Source organism: Orycteropus afer, unplaced genomic scaffold, assembly GCF_000298275.1.
Source record: "Orycteropus afer afer isolate SDZICR_OR568_19922 unplaced genomic scaffold, OryAfe1.0 scaffold01136, whole genome shotgun sequence".
Taxonomy (NCBI): domain Eukaryota; kingdom Metazoa; phylum Chordata; class Mammalia; order Tubulidentata; family Orycteropodidae; genus Orycteropus; species Orycteropus afer.
This window is the reverse complement of record NW_006922723.1, coordinates 206,930-221,076: the sequence shown is the minus strand read 5'-3', so window position 1 is coordinate 221,076 and position 14,147 is coordinate 206,930. Positions and strand designations below refer to the sequence as shown.

Below are 14,147 nucleotides of genomic sequence, written 5' to 3'. Positions count from 1 at the left end.
CTAGAATACATTTTCTTGGACCAAATATCATCATCTGAAAGACTTAATGAGACTTGGGTAGCTCATCTAATCTTTCATTCAACAATTATTATTGAGTGCCTTCTTTGTGCCAGATACTCCTCTAGGCCTTGGGTATACAACAGTGAATAAAACAATGCCCCTGCTCTCATGGACTTTACAACATTCTAGTGAGGTGACATCAATAACAATCAAATAAATAAGTAAATGTATTGGATTTCAGAGTTAATTAGTACTATGGAAAAAGTAAAGTAGGGTAAGACAGATGGATTGCAAACTCATGGGGTTGCTATTTTACACAAGAAAGGTTGAAAAGGCCACTCTGATATGGTGACACCTGAGCATACCTATAAAGGGAGTCTGGAACAAAGTCATGTGAAAATCCAGGAAAAGAATATTCCGGTCATAGAAAACAGCAAGTGCAAAATTTCTAAGGTAGCGGATTGCTTAACATGTTCAAGAAACACTAAGGAACCCAAATGCTAGAGAGAAGGTAGTAGAAGAATGACTTCAGAGGTAACATGTGGCCAGATCTTGTAGGTGCTTGAAGTCCATTGAAAAGGTTCTAAGTTTGAGTGAGATGAGAAACCACTGGAAGCTTTTGAGGGAGTAGCAGGGATGGGGGGTGATTATCATCCAACTTAGATTCTAAAAAATCACTGACTGCTGAGTTGAGATTAGATTGCAGTGGGACAAGGGCAGAAGCAGATAAACTAGTTAGGAGACCACTGTAATAATCCAGGAAAAATAACATGGAAGTTTAGACTAGGATGACAGGAGGAAAGATGGTGAGAAATGGTCAGAATAGATATGTATTTTTAGGTAGAATTAATAAAACATGCTGAAAGACAGAACATAGGATACAAATACAAGTAAGAGATAAAAGATAACCCTGAGGTTTTGGATCGAGCAACTGAAAGGATGGAATTGCCATTTCTTGAGTCAGGAAAGACTGCAGGAGGAACAGGTTGTAGAGAAAAAAGGAATTCTATATCTTAACTAGCAAAATCATTATGTAAATTATTCTGAGGTTGACTTCTTTCTTAACCTGCCATAAATGACATTTTAAGGTCTCTTGAATATGTTTGCATTTTCATTATATTCAATAATCACACATTTTTGTTAAATTGCCTCTATAATTTAATGTTCAAATTTTAAGTAATTTAAACTGCTATATGTTTGATTTTTGTGTTCACTTCCCACTTACTTTTCCTGAGTGTATTGTCATCATCTTCCATCAATTCATCTTTACTTCCTACAGATTCAAATCTCAAAAAGAGAGCATAGTCTTGTCTATGCGAGGGATCAACATCCTTTTTGCAATCATAGATTAATCTGTAAAAATTTACAATCACTTATTTTTATAGCAAAAGTGATACATTTTTTTTCACCTGTCAGAAGATAATAGCAACCCAATCCTTCAATCTATACAAAAAGATGACAGTTAATAAAATACAACTACCACCCATTTTCCAAAGTTACCACACAGACAGACAGATTTGCCAAAAGAAAGCCATAGAAAGTAAAGCTCAGAAAAATGAGCTGATGCTCCCTCAAGGTCCAACTCAAATGTTACTTTCTCTGTGAAGGAATTTGTTTTCAGGCATAGTTCATAGTCTAAGGACTCTGTTCAAATCTCTATAATAGTCTCTCTTATTTCCGGTATAGTAAGAAACTTCTGTTACACAGCTATCTTTCTTTCCCAGTGTACTAAGCACATGTAAACATCCATATTTTGACACACAAATCTTTTTAAAGGAGAAAAGAAAAGGAAAGATGGAAATAATAGAAGTAGGATCAAAGACCTAGATGGGTTATAAACAAGGCCTGCTCATTGGCGAACTTTACGTGTCTTACCTAGTAGTCACTTTTTGTTTCCAGTGGATAGTTAAATAACTTTATAAAAGGCTGACATTCAATATGATTGATAATATGTTTAAAAAGCTTTTAACTAAGACTTTAAATTATACTCAACTCATGAATATGTATACTAAACTCTCAAATGAAGTTAATCTGCTGCCATGGAAAAGAATATTGGGAACTTCAAAGACTTGTGCACTAAACAGAATCTTCTATTTCCACATACCTATTTGTATGTGCTGTAAATATATCCATGTATATAGGAACAAACGGGCAAATTTACGAAAACTTGTGAGAATGAGTCACTGGGCTTGGGTCTCCACAGTCTCCAATGACAGCTAAGTCAATTGGCATAACATAATTCACAAAGGAAATGTTCTACACCCTACTGTGGTGAATAAAACCCACTGCCATAGAGTTGATTCTGACTCATAGTGACCCCCATTGGCTTTCTGAGGTGTTAAATCTTTAAGGAAGCAGATTTCCCCATCTTCCTTTCATGGAGCGGCTAGAGGGTTTGAACCACCAACCTTCTGGTTAGCAGTCAAATGCCTTAGACACTATGCTGCTAGATCTCATTACTGTGCTTAATAGTGACTGGGATTTTAAAAGCAAGCAAGGCAACCACTGGACTTTTGCCATCTGGATCAAGGAACAATGGAAAAAATCAAAGACTCAAGAAAACAATTAGTCCAAAGGACTAATGACCTGCATGAACCACAGCCTCCACCACTCTGAGATCTGAACTAGATGGTGCTCAGCTGCCGCTGCCAACTGCTCTGAAAGGGATCACATTAGAAGGTCCTGGACAGACTGGGAGAAAAACGTGGAACAAAAGCCAGAATCATAAAAAAGACCAGGCTTATTGGTTGCACAGAGACTGGTGGAACCCCGGAGACTGTGGCCCTTGGTCACCCATCAGATCTCAAACTGAACTTACTCCATGGCTCAATTTTCAGCCAAACAACGGACAAGCCTACAAAGTAAACAGTAACATTTGGGGAGGAACGTACTCTTCAGAATAATCAACTGTATGAGATCAAAAAGGCAGAATTTGCCCCAAATCAAAGCTCAGAAGTCAGGAAAGGCAGAAGCCAGGAGGAAGTGGGAAGAGGGCTGTTCCACTGAGGGAATTACAATTAATGTTATGAAACAAAATGTGTATAAATTGTTTAATGGAAAACTAATTTGCTCTGAGAACTTTTACCCAAATCACAAAAGTAATTAAATAAATAAATAGATAGATAGAATTTTAGAAATTCACTGAAGTCTACCCAGTAGTATCTGAGAATGTAGAAAAGTATAATTCATCTTGACATATGGTTTTTATGAGAATATCTTTAATAGCACAATTGTAATTTGTGCAAATAGAACAATTGCTTAATTTTGTATCCTCAATTTAAGACACCACTCAGACTTCAACAAGCAATTGATATCACTAAGTGACCCTGTTGTCACAGAAAAAAGTACATTAAACATATTCATTTCACAACTAAAGGTAAACAGATTTGCAATTGGGTCTGTTATTGGCAAACACTGCAACCTACCAAGATGTACCAGCAATTTCTCTTATATTTTTAAAAGAGCATTTCCAAATATATTTTCAAACTATGTAACTCAATCAAGTACATGGAATTGTTAACAACATATGCTTGTGTAAGTCCTAAAAACCCATTTGAATTTCAGTAAGCAAGTGTGGTTGATCTCAGCAGCTAATATTCAATCAGTAAGTACTGTGCCCTAGTAGGAACTCTGTACCTCCTTGGAGGCATCTAGAACATACAACATGCCACTGACCATCTCCTGACCATCCCTGCAAGGAGAATCACGTCTTGCCTCCACAAACTGGCTTTTGGCCACAACTCAAAACTTCCATTTCCACCACCTGATTTCTATGATGTCTGGAAAGATTTTTAATGTAACACAAAATATTTAGAACAGTACTTAGAAATATTACAAGTAATATTAACCATATAAAAATAGTCATAACAATAAATAAATATAACAATAAACAAATAAATCTTATTTATGCCCTGACAAGTTTTACTAATATTGTGTTAAAATTAATTTGATGTATGTGTAGTTACTATGCTTTCTATTAATAATTAGTTTGAAAGTTGAATTAATTTCTGCTTACTTTGGACTAAAACAAAATGTAATTTTAGTCTTTTGGTAAGGCAATAAATTTCCTTCATTAGGAATACAGGAAATAAAAGAGGTGATGTCTACTTTTTCCATTTTGCTTATATAGGTGAGATTGTTTAAAGCAACATCTGTCCTTTGTTGAATATTTGTACCCTGTAATATAAAACCAGAAATCAAAAAAGATTACAGCAAAACACAAATATGCATTAAGAGGAGGTCAAACTATAGTTATTGAAAATTCCGAGTCCAGGAAATAAAGACTATCTATAGTTCTTTAAAGTAACACTTACACATAAATGTGACCTAAGTACATTATCAAATTTAAAGAACTATTTGAAAAACTAATTAGAACAGACATTCCCATTAGCCACTGTCCATAGGAAGTACTTGTCTGCTTTACTTCAGATATACATTACTATCAATGTTACTTTAATTTACTTGATTTTTTTTTGGTTACTCTTGGAGAACCAGGAAATAAAATCTATCTACTTATTTTAAAACACATTTAGAATAGATTAACTTTGATTATTTTTGTTGTTGTTCTTATGTGCCCTCGAGTCAGACCTGACCCATAGCGACCCCTCCTTGGGTTTCCCAGGCAGTATCACTACGGAAGTTGATTGCCCAACCTTCCTTCTGAGGAGTGGCTGGTGGATTTGAACTGCCAGCCTTCTGGTTAGCAGTCAAGTGCCTTAGGCACTATGCCACCAGAGCTCTTAACTTGGATTATTAGTTGGACTGTTAGTAGATTTAAAATAATATGTTTCAAATCATAATTTCTGATCTTCTCCTGTTAGACTATTTACTTACCAATTCTTCTCCCACTGAATTATCTTGCATTATTGCCACCCAGTTTAGGGTTTCTGGGCTATTATTGTATAGCACTGCATATTCAATTTTCGATGTTCCGAAGAAAGTAGAACCAAATCGTACGCAGTCCAACTTTTTCTCACCATTTGCGTTTAATAGTTCAATGATCTGTTCCACCACATTTGCTTTTATACTTAAAAAAGCATCTGGATGACCTTGCAAACTCACTCTACAAGATAATGAAATTGGTATATATGCAAATATATTTTAATTAGGCATCTATATACTTTATTTTTCTTCTAAATGTCTGGATAACCAGACAAATTATAAAACCACATTATATGGTAAAACTTGAAGAAGGAAGAACACGTGTAAGGTGGAAACCTGCCAGGGAAGAAAAACTCAAATATTTCCCACTAATATAGAGCAATAGAAAAGTGGTAAGACTGCACCCTGTCAAGGGCGGAAAACTTGAGAGACACAGAAAAACAAGGCAGTCCCATCCAGTTCCATCTCTCACAGGTTTCACTGTAACTAAAATTCAACAGTGTAAGAGCAGTTTTCTTCATCTGGATGCCAGAGACTGTCTTTTCCTTTTGTCTGTCTGATTCCACACAATATAACAGCACATGTGCAATCTAATTCTTTGTCCCCAGAAAAAAAACAGTATTTGAAATCAGTCTTACAAATTGACACCAAAAAGAACTCATTCTCATGTCTGTATCACCGATTATTACATAAATGCTAGAGTTAGATGAGATGATTTTTATGGTTACTTTTAGTTCAAGAACTTTGAGATTCTTTATAACTCATCCCACCCCAGGCCCAACAACTAACCTCATTCTCCTCCTAACGAAGTTGCTGCTGTGTGCCATCCACTATCATTCCAATCCTCTCTTGGAACTGTCTCCCTACATTCACCCCACTCTGTCATAAAAGCAATCATTTTTAATCTGGCTCTGACAGATACCACAAATAACTAACCACTGCACACCTACAATCATTGACACCATCTCCTTTCACATCTTTCCTCCCTTAGCTTCTTTAACTTCTTATTTTTCTAGTTTTCCTTCTAACTCACTCAGGCCCTCCCTTTTCACTCTTCTAGAATTTAGGTCTTCTGTAAATTCTATGACTGTTGATGTTTTTCACCTGCTTTCCTCACTCTACTCTCCATCTCAGAGAGATGATACAATCACTTTCATGCTTCATCTACCACTAATACCTTTATGACTCCCAACCCAAAATATCTAGACCAAATTTCTTTCTGGAGCTGAAGACATGTAAAATGGGCCCTGTGTGCAGTGAACTACATGGTATGGCTTTTCTAGCCATAGTCTTTGTAACTCCCACCAGATTACTGGGTGGGGTCATGCAAATAAAGTGTGTAGAACTCTAATGTGAGCATTTATTAGTTTTGCTATGCTGCTGGGCTTAAAATGAGCCCTCTGAGAGGCAGAGAGGGGATCTCACTGCCCTTAAGAGAGAAGAGCTGGTGTTAGAGTACAGCACGTCCTTGGACCTGAGATGCCTGTGCTGCACCTCCTTGGCAGAGATGCCTTGGCAGAGATGGCCGGCTGAGAGACAGAGGCAGTGGAACCAAGAGGCATGAGACAGAGCAGCGACCTTGCCAGCCCACAGAGTGAGAAAGCTGAGTGCCCTTGGGTGGGCTTGCTGGTAGAGTGGAGTGCATGTAGGTATACCTGTCTGCAGAGCTGAAAGAGCTTTGTAACATTTCCCAGAGCAGGGCAGAGGCCAGGCCCAGAGGACAAGGGCAAGAGAGGCGTGCCTGAGGGCACAGCAGAGGGGAGACTGACAGGATCAAAGAACTGTGTCCTGAGCTCATTCCTGAACCTGAGTTGTAGCCTGTTACTTTCCTAATAAACTCCCATAATCATAAGTGAGTTATGTGAGTTCTGTGTGGCCAATGCAATGAATTATCAAACCCAGCAGAGCAGTAGTAGTAAGTGCCCTGGGAGGGAAGGCTTGTGTCAGAATTAGTAAAAAGGTTGGAGGGTGGCAGTATGTCTGGCCTCATAAGAATAAGCTTTGGGCTATTGATGGTGACTCTTGTTTCCCCCTAGTGAGACTGAAGGAGGTGAGAAGATGCCACCTCCATGTCTTTCTGCTGGCCCTAACCAGATCTACCATGATTCTGAAAGGTAAATCAATTCCAACATGTCAAAACTGGACTGAACATCTCCTCCCACAGAGGAATCCTTCTTATTTCCTTTTCTACTATCAGTCAGCAAATCTAGTGAAATTTGCTTCTATTACTTTTATCCAACTTGCTCACTTCTATTCAACCTCTCAACTTTTGCTTTAGGTCAGGCTTTCATCATTTGTCTTCTGCTTTTTACTATTACTATTGCAGCTTATTATTATATCTTCTAGTCAAGCTTCTCACCCCACACTTGTACTTCCTGATATATTTTTCACACTACTATGAGCACAACCCTTCTAAAATGCAAACTAATCAAGACACTTCCACCTCAAAATCATCCTGAGACTCCACTATCTTCACAATATAGCCTAAGCTACTATCAGGGTTCACAACTATTTCTCAAATATTACTCAGTAATGTCACTAAAACTCACCCCAGTTACCAGCACTCACTTCCTACTACACACACATACAAACCACTACCACTATTACCACCACAACTCCCCCTTGCCTGGTTAATCCTTCTTGCCAATAAGTGTTTGGTTCAATTATCATCTCCTTAGTGGAGCCCTTGCCAAGTTTACTTCCTCACCCCTACAACATCCAAACTAAGAGTCATTCTTATATATGTACCTATATCCTATCCTCTTCTACTTACCTTTTTTGAGTCCCTAGTGTTTGACAAATAGTAGCAACTCAATAAATCTATGCTAAATGAAAGAACAAAGTGCCTAACATAGAACCAAAGACAAAAGGCACATATTAATAGTGAACAAAAAGAATTAAGAAACATGATATGTAATATGCACTCACCTGACCACCTCGTTGACAACACAGGCCTTATCTGCACAGAAATCGACTTTGACAATCATTGATGACTTAGCTTCCACAGTACCAGTATTTGGATAAACAAGAATGGGTAATCTTCCTTGGTACTCTGCGGTAAATACACCTAAAGGGAACAAGAGAAGATGGTTTACATTTAGGTCCCTGCAGTGTCTCATTCACCCCTTTGGCAGGGGACAGATACACATTACAGGGTTGATAGTCTACTATGGGGCAAGAATCACAGCTCTGATTATAAGACCAGTATCTGCAGTCACCCAACAACCCTGAGCTTTGTGTTAGGACTCGACCCAATTCAATAGCTAAAATATGTTGTGTACTGTGTTCAGGCATTTATATTAAGAGCTTTGCATATTTTATTGTATTTAATCCTCATAAAAACTCTACTACATAAGTTCAATCATTTATTTCTGTTTTACAAATAAGGAATTCAAAGTTTAGAAAGGCTGAGTGACTGGTCCAAAGTCACACAGCTAGTTGGTAATTTACACAGCTGACACAAATTCTTGACCTGTCTCGAGATCCACACATGGACTCTATCATGAAGTACATTTCCTTACCCTTTGACTTTGGACTGGATCATATGTTTTGCTTTGGCTAATAGCATGTGAATGAATATGATACCATGCCAATTCCAAACCAAGATATCCTCTTGAAAACCTACTATGGGGAGTGTTTCTCCTGGGTAGCTGCTGTCCCTTTGTCCTGAGCCCTAGAATGACCACATGTGTGATAGATAAATCCCAAATGACCCACAGACCTACAATAAGAAACAGTGTCCCTTGTTGACTCAGCTTGAAACAAGGCCACCCAATTTAGCCTGTCCTTATAGTTGACTCCGCTTGAAACAGGGCCACCAAATTTAGCCTAACTTAGACAAGCTCCAACCAACCATCATATACAATGAATAATTAAAAATGTAATGTTGTTTTAAGACAGGATGATTTGTTACACAGCAAGAGTTAACTGATACATCTAGTAACTAATTAACAGAGCTGGGATTTTCACTTGGATGTTTCTGATTCTAGGATTCACATTTTTAGTCAATATCACTTCTGTATAGGTGAATTAATCCAACTCATGCAGTGTTAAGGCAGAGGAGATACAATTCTAGAATCAAATAGTATATGAGAAGAAGGCTACAGAGATGTGTTATTTTGAAAACAGAAAAGAGAAGTTTGTGGCATTTCATGTCTACATTAAAAAATGAAATCCTTGAGATAAGATGATATCTCTTTTAAATCTCTATAGGCCTCATACCCCATACAGAGCCTCACAGCAAGAAGTGCTCAAAATATGTTGAACAAATGCACAATCATGTGTTTCTTCAATATCATTTCAAAATATTAACACAAATAATCATGCTGTCAACCTAAAAAACTTTGCAAATTTCCAAGTCACAATTTTTAAATCACATTTGATGACATTTTTTCAAAAAATATTTATTTATTGTAGGAGAATAAAATATTGTTAAAGTAAAAGTGCTGAGAATATAAAAAGGCAATAAAACTTTGTTTTTAAGGCAGAGATGACCTGAGGAAAAAACAAACTCACAGTAACAAAAATGGTTAATCCAGTCATTTTTAGATGTACTAATGACTTAACATGTAAGGTTCACTGTATTCTGTCATAAAACAAAGAAAAATCTGTAGATATATAAAATTATATGTTTCAGATGAATAGGTATTATTGACTTAACTATATAGGAAAAAAGAAAACTGAGTTCAGTTATATAGTTACAGCATTATATCTACTTAAATATAATTTGACCAAAGAGCTAAGCGAATGATTCAAAAGTTTATTCAGGAATAATCCAAAAGCCAAAAGAATATTTTTCAATCTTGTAAATATATTAAAACAATCGGTATATGAAATTTACTGTAAGCCTCATATAATTTTTATATCATAATACTGATTAACTCTTTGTCTTTTGTGTCTGTTTTGAATTGCTAACAAAAGCTGCAAGAAGTTCATCTTAATAGAGTGGCCTTGAAAGAAGTATTATAGAAATGGAACATTCGTGATCAGATTTTCTTTCAGATATGACACTGGCTACCTGGCAATTTGCTCCCATAAAAATTATAGCCTAGAAACTCCTACGGAACAATTTTACTCTGTCACATGGGGTCACTATGACTCAAAATGGACTCCATGGCACTTAACAACAACATGTGGAAAACAAACTAGAAGGAGAAAATAAGAGACTTCAGGAAAATTATTAGTTGATGCAGTCACTCAACAAGAGAAGATGATGGCCTGTTGTAGAGAAGTGGCAGTGGGACAGAGAGAAGTAAGATTCTGACATATTAAGAGAACAGACTGGACTTAATAACTGACTGGGAAAAGTGGTAGGAGGTGAAAAATAGAGATGCGCTGAGAATTTTGCCAAGTTTCCAACTTGCTCAAGTAAATGGTGATGTCTTTCAGTGTGAAAGAGAAAAGGAAAAGTTTTAGGGAAAGTCAAGTTCAGTTCTAGACATGTTAAGTCTGTGACACCTGAAGAAGACCCAGAGATTAGGAGCACAGTCATTAGCACAGTTAGTGAGACAACAGGATAAGAAGCGATTGCCCAGAGTGTGTGTGTTGATTGAAAAAGCATGAGGGTCCATGAAAACCTTATGGGATACTCATATTTAACAATATAAATATCGGAAAAATGATCCAAAAAGAAGACCGAGGAGAGGAAAGGTATTAAAGAATAATGATAGCAATAATAATAGATGTTTACTGAGCACATGCTAAATGCTAGAACAAACAAACCAACTCACTGCTGTCGAGTCAGATGTGACTCATAGCGAGCCCTCCTTGGGTTTCTGAAGTGGTATCACTACAGAAGTAGATTGCCCAATCTTCCTTCTGAGAAGTGGCTGGTGGTTTGAACCGCCACTGGTTAGCAGTCAAATGCTGTAGGCACTATGCCACTACATTTTAGTAATCATCACCCCAATTATAGGAGCAGGCACTATGTTTATCTCCACTGTACAGGTGATGCAATGGATTTTTTTTTGTTTTGTTTTGTTATGTGCCGTCGAGTCGGACCCAACTCATAGTGACCCCTCCTTGGGTTTCCTAGGCAGTATCACTATGGAAGTAGATTGCCTCATCTTCCTTCTGAAGAATGGATGTTTGGGAAGAGTAAATTCCTTGCCCAGGGCCTCTCATCTAGTAAATGGTGAAACCAATACTTTAGCCCTGGTCAACCTCACTCTAGAACCTGAGCTACAATCACTATTCTCTATAAGACAATGAGATGACAGCAGAAGTCAAGTGCTTACTCCAGAAGGTGGCAGTTATCAAATATCAGAAATGGCTAATAAGCTACATAGGACAAACACACAGATTTGGCCTCTGATGAACCTTAGCACAGCACATGGGTTGTGAAGGAACACAAAGCTGTTCTTGGGGTGAAAGATCGTTCACACAAGACTGGATGGTTTTATGAATCTGAGTTGCTCTACTCTCTCTAGAGAAACAGGTTAGACACTGAATGGCAAAATATGCATTGCTACCTTGCATTTGTTGTTGTTATTGTAAGCTGCCACTGAGTGGGCCTCTGACTTACAGTGATCCCAAGGCACAGCAGAATGAAATGCCGCCTGTTCTGGAGGAATCCCCATGATCAGTTGTGGATCAAACCACTGTGATCCATAGGGTTTCACTGGTTGATTTTCTGAAGCCGATTACCAGGCTTTTCTTCCTTGTTCATCTTACCTGGAAACTTCACTGAAAACTGTTCCACATTATAGTAACACACTTCCACTGACAGATGGGTGGTGGTTGCACATGAGACATATTGGATGGGAACTGAACCAAGGTCTCCCACATGGAAGGGTTCTACCAGTGAATCACCACTGCCCCCTCTCCTTGCTTTATTCTTCTAAAATGTTTTCAAAAACTATCTACTTGTAGAAAAATATTTTGAAGTTCAAGTCAGCACAAGCACAACAAGTATATACCACTTCACATGTCTACAAATAAGTTTTGGAGACTCTACAGAATGCTTATAGTGAATGAGACTGGTTATATCTGAATGAAATCACCTTTCATTGAAAGCTTAATGGCTCTTTACTAAAACTCTGAGATATCACTGAACCAAATAAATAAAACAAAGGATTAGTGAGTGCCTGCTGTAAGCCAGACATTGTGTCATGCATACAGAGTGTATTGAAACTCCATGACATGAGTTTTCAAGAAAATAAAACTGAAGAATAACAAAAAAACAAAACAAAACAAAAAGGTGTTGAGAATAAGTAGAGTACATATCTGCGGGTGGTTAAGGAGGATTTCAAGGACTACTCCTAGCTTTGATCCAACTGAACGCATTTATTGGTTTACAGATAATGCCAAGCTCTTCTACAAAGTGAAGCAGAAAGATGATGTTGGTGAGCAGGTGGAGGACAGGGTGGGCATTAAGAGCAAGAGAAATATCATCAAATATTTGGAGCAAGACAGACCAAATAACCCTAAAGTATGATGAGTTCTGAGGTAGCTATTTAAGCCAAGAAGTGTGCAAAGATCACCTAGGGACTCTGGAGACCATCATAACACTGTAGTAGAAAATGTCTACTCAAATAATCTAGGATTCAATGGAAGGACAGTCCCTGGGAGATGCAAACAATGTGCTTCTCTGCTAAAGAAAAGCTAGAGAACCTAATACACACCGCAGCAGAAAGGTTCAGTGACTTGGCAAAGTATGTTTTTTTCACAGTTGATATCACCACTTAAAAAAAAAAAAAAAAAAAACTTGTGGTCTTTCAAGCCTTCCAACAATCTCTCAGGTTTTGAAGGTTTGGATCCAATTAAGATTGAATTGAGTAATACAGCTATTGGAGGCAGGTTTTTCATGCACTGAAAAATCTCCTGGAAAGAAATCACAAGACCTAAATTTTAGGTTAGAACATTGCTACTAATCCCTAGCTTTCAGAGCAGCCAAGAAAGATTTGTCAGTCTCTCCACCAATCCCATCTTAAAAATTAATTAAATAAAACTTGAAGGAAAAAAAAAAAAAGCTAGAGATTTGAGTCCATCCAGAGGCACCTTGGAAGAAAGGCCTGGTGATCTACTCCCAAACTCAGCCATTGACAATTCTATGGTGCAGTTCTAACACAACACACATGGAATTGACTCCATGGCACCTGCCCCCCAGGGGAAGGGGGATATGATTGCAATTCAAGGCATGCTAAAATAATTACATTTTTCAATCCTCAAAATATAAAAGTTTAGGGATGATATGAATATTATAGGGGCTCTGGTAGCATAGTGTCTAAGGCACTTGACTGCTAACCAGAAGGCTGGTGGTTCAAACCCACCAGCCACTCCTTGGGAGAAGGTTGGGCAATCTACTTCTGTGGTGATACCACCTCAGAACCCAAGGAGGGGATGCTATGAGTCGGGGCTGACTCGACAGCACGTAACAGCAACATGAATATTATACTATAAAATCAGAAAATGCTTCACCAGCTCCTCACAAAATAGTTAACATTAGAGACATTATAAAGACTGAATCATGTCTTCAGAAAAAGAAAAGACAAGTCCTACAATGCAAAGTCCAGAATGAACTTAGGAAACATTTTCTAAAGGCTGACTAAAGAAAAGAAGATTTAAAACTTTTGGTTAAATCCATGGATGGTTTTTCCATAATGGGCTATCAAAATACCATCAAGAAATCACTGTTGTTGTTGTTGTTATGTGCCATCGAGTCGGACCTGACTCATAGCGACCCCTCCTTGGGTTTCTGAGGAAGTATCACTACGGAAGTAGATTGCCCAATCTTCCTTCCGAGGAGTGGCTGGTGGGTTTGAACCGCCAGCTTTCTGGTTAGCAGTCAAGTGCCTTAGGCACTATGCTACCAGAGCTCCCAAGAAATCACTATGCAGCTTAATTTGGGTTATATAAACCAAAGATGATAATCCCAGTGACACTACCAGAGAAAGAAAACTAAGGAGTGCGAATCATAAATCTGCTGAGTGTGGAATTTTTTGTGCCCTCTTAAGTATACATATAAATTTGTATTTGATTTTCACCTGAAGTATTTGTTACATAAAATCCTTTTTTGTTAACTTTCATTAAAATCATTTTTGGCTGCTGAATCCATTTTCTACATATTGCTGTTGTTATTATGTGCCGTCAAGTCAAACCCGACTTATAGAGACCCCTCCTTAGGTGTCTGAGGCCGTATCACTACAGAAGTAGATTGACCCATCTTCTTTCCGAGGAGTGGCTGGTGGGTTTGAACCGCCAGCCTTCTGGTTAGCAGTCAAGTGCCTTAGGCTATGCTACCAGAGCTCCTATTTTCTACATAAATG

General features: G+C 37.9%; 1 protein-coding gene across 1 annotated transcript in view; it reads right to left on the bottom strand.

Moving 5' to 3' along the window:
* Positions 1-14,147, bottom strand: part of LOC103212876 (cilia- and flagella-associated protein 47) — a gene marked incomplete at its 3' end in the record, with an annotated part of 63,092 nt that overhangs the window by 32,858 nt on the left and 16,087 nt on the right. The window contains exons 4-7 of the mRNA XM_007958803.1: positions 7,810-7,948; positions 4,834-5,062; positions 4,016-4,176; positions 1,226-1,353 (exon numbers count right to left, since the gene is read on the bottom strand). Of these exons, the coding sequence (XP_007956994.1) occupies positions 1,226-1,353; positions 4,016-4,176; positions 4,834-5,062; positions 7,810-7,948 (657 nt within the window). The remainder of the gene's footprint in view (positions 1-1,225; positions 1,354-4,015; positions 4,177-4,833; positions 5,063-7,809; positions 7,949-14,147) is intronic.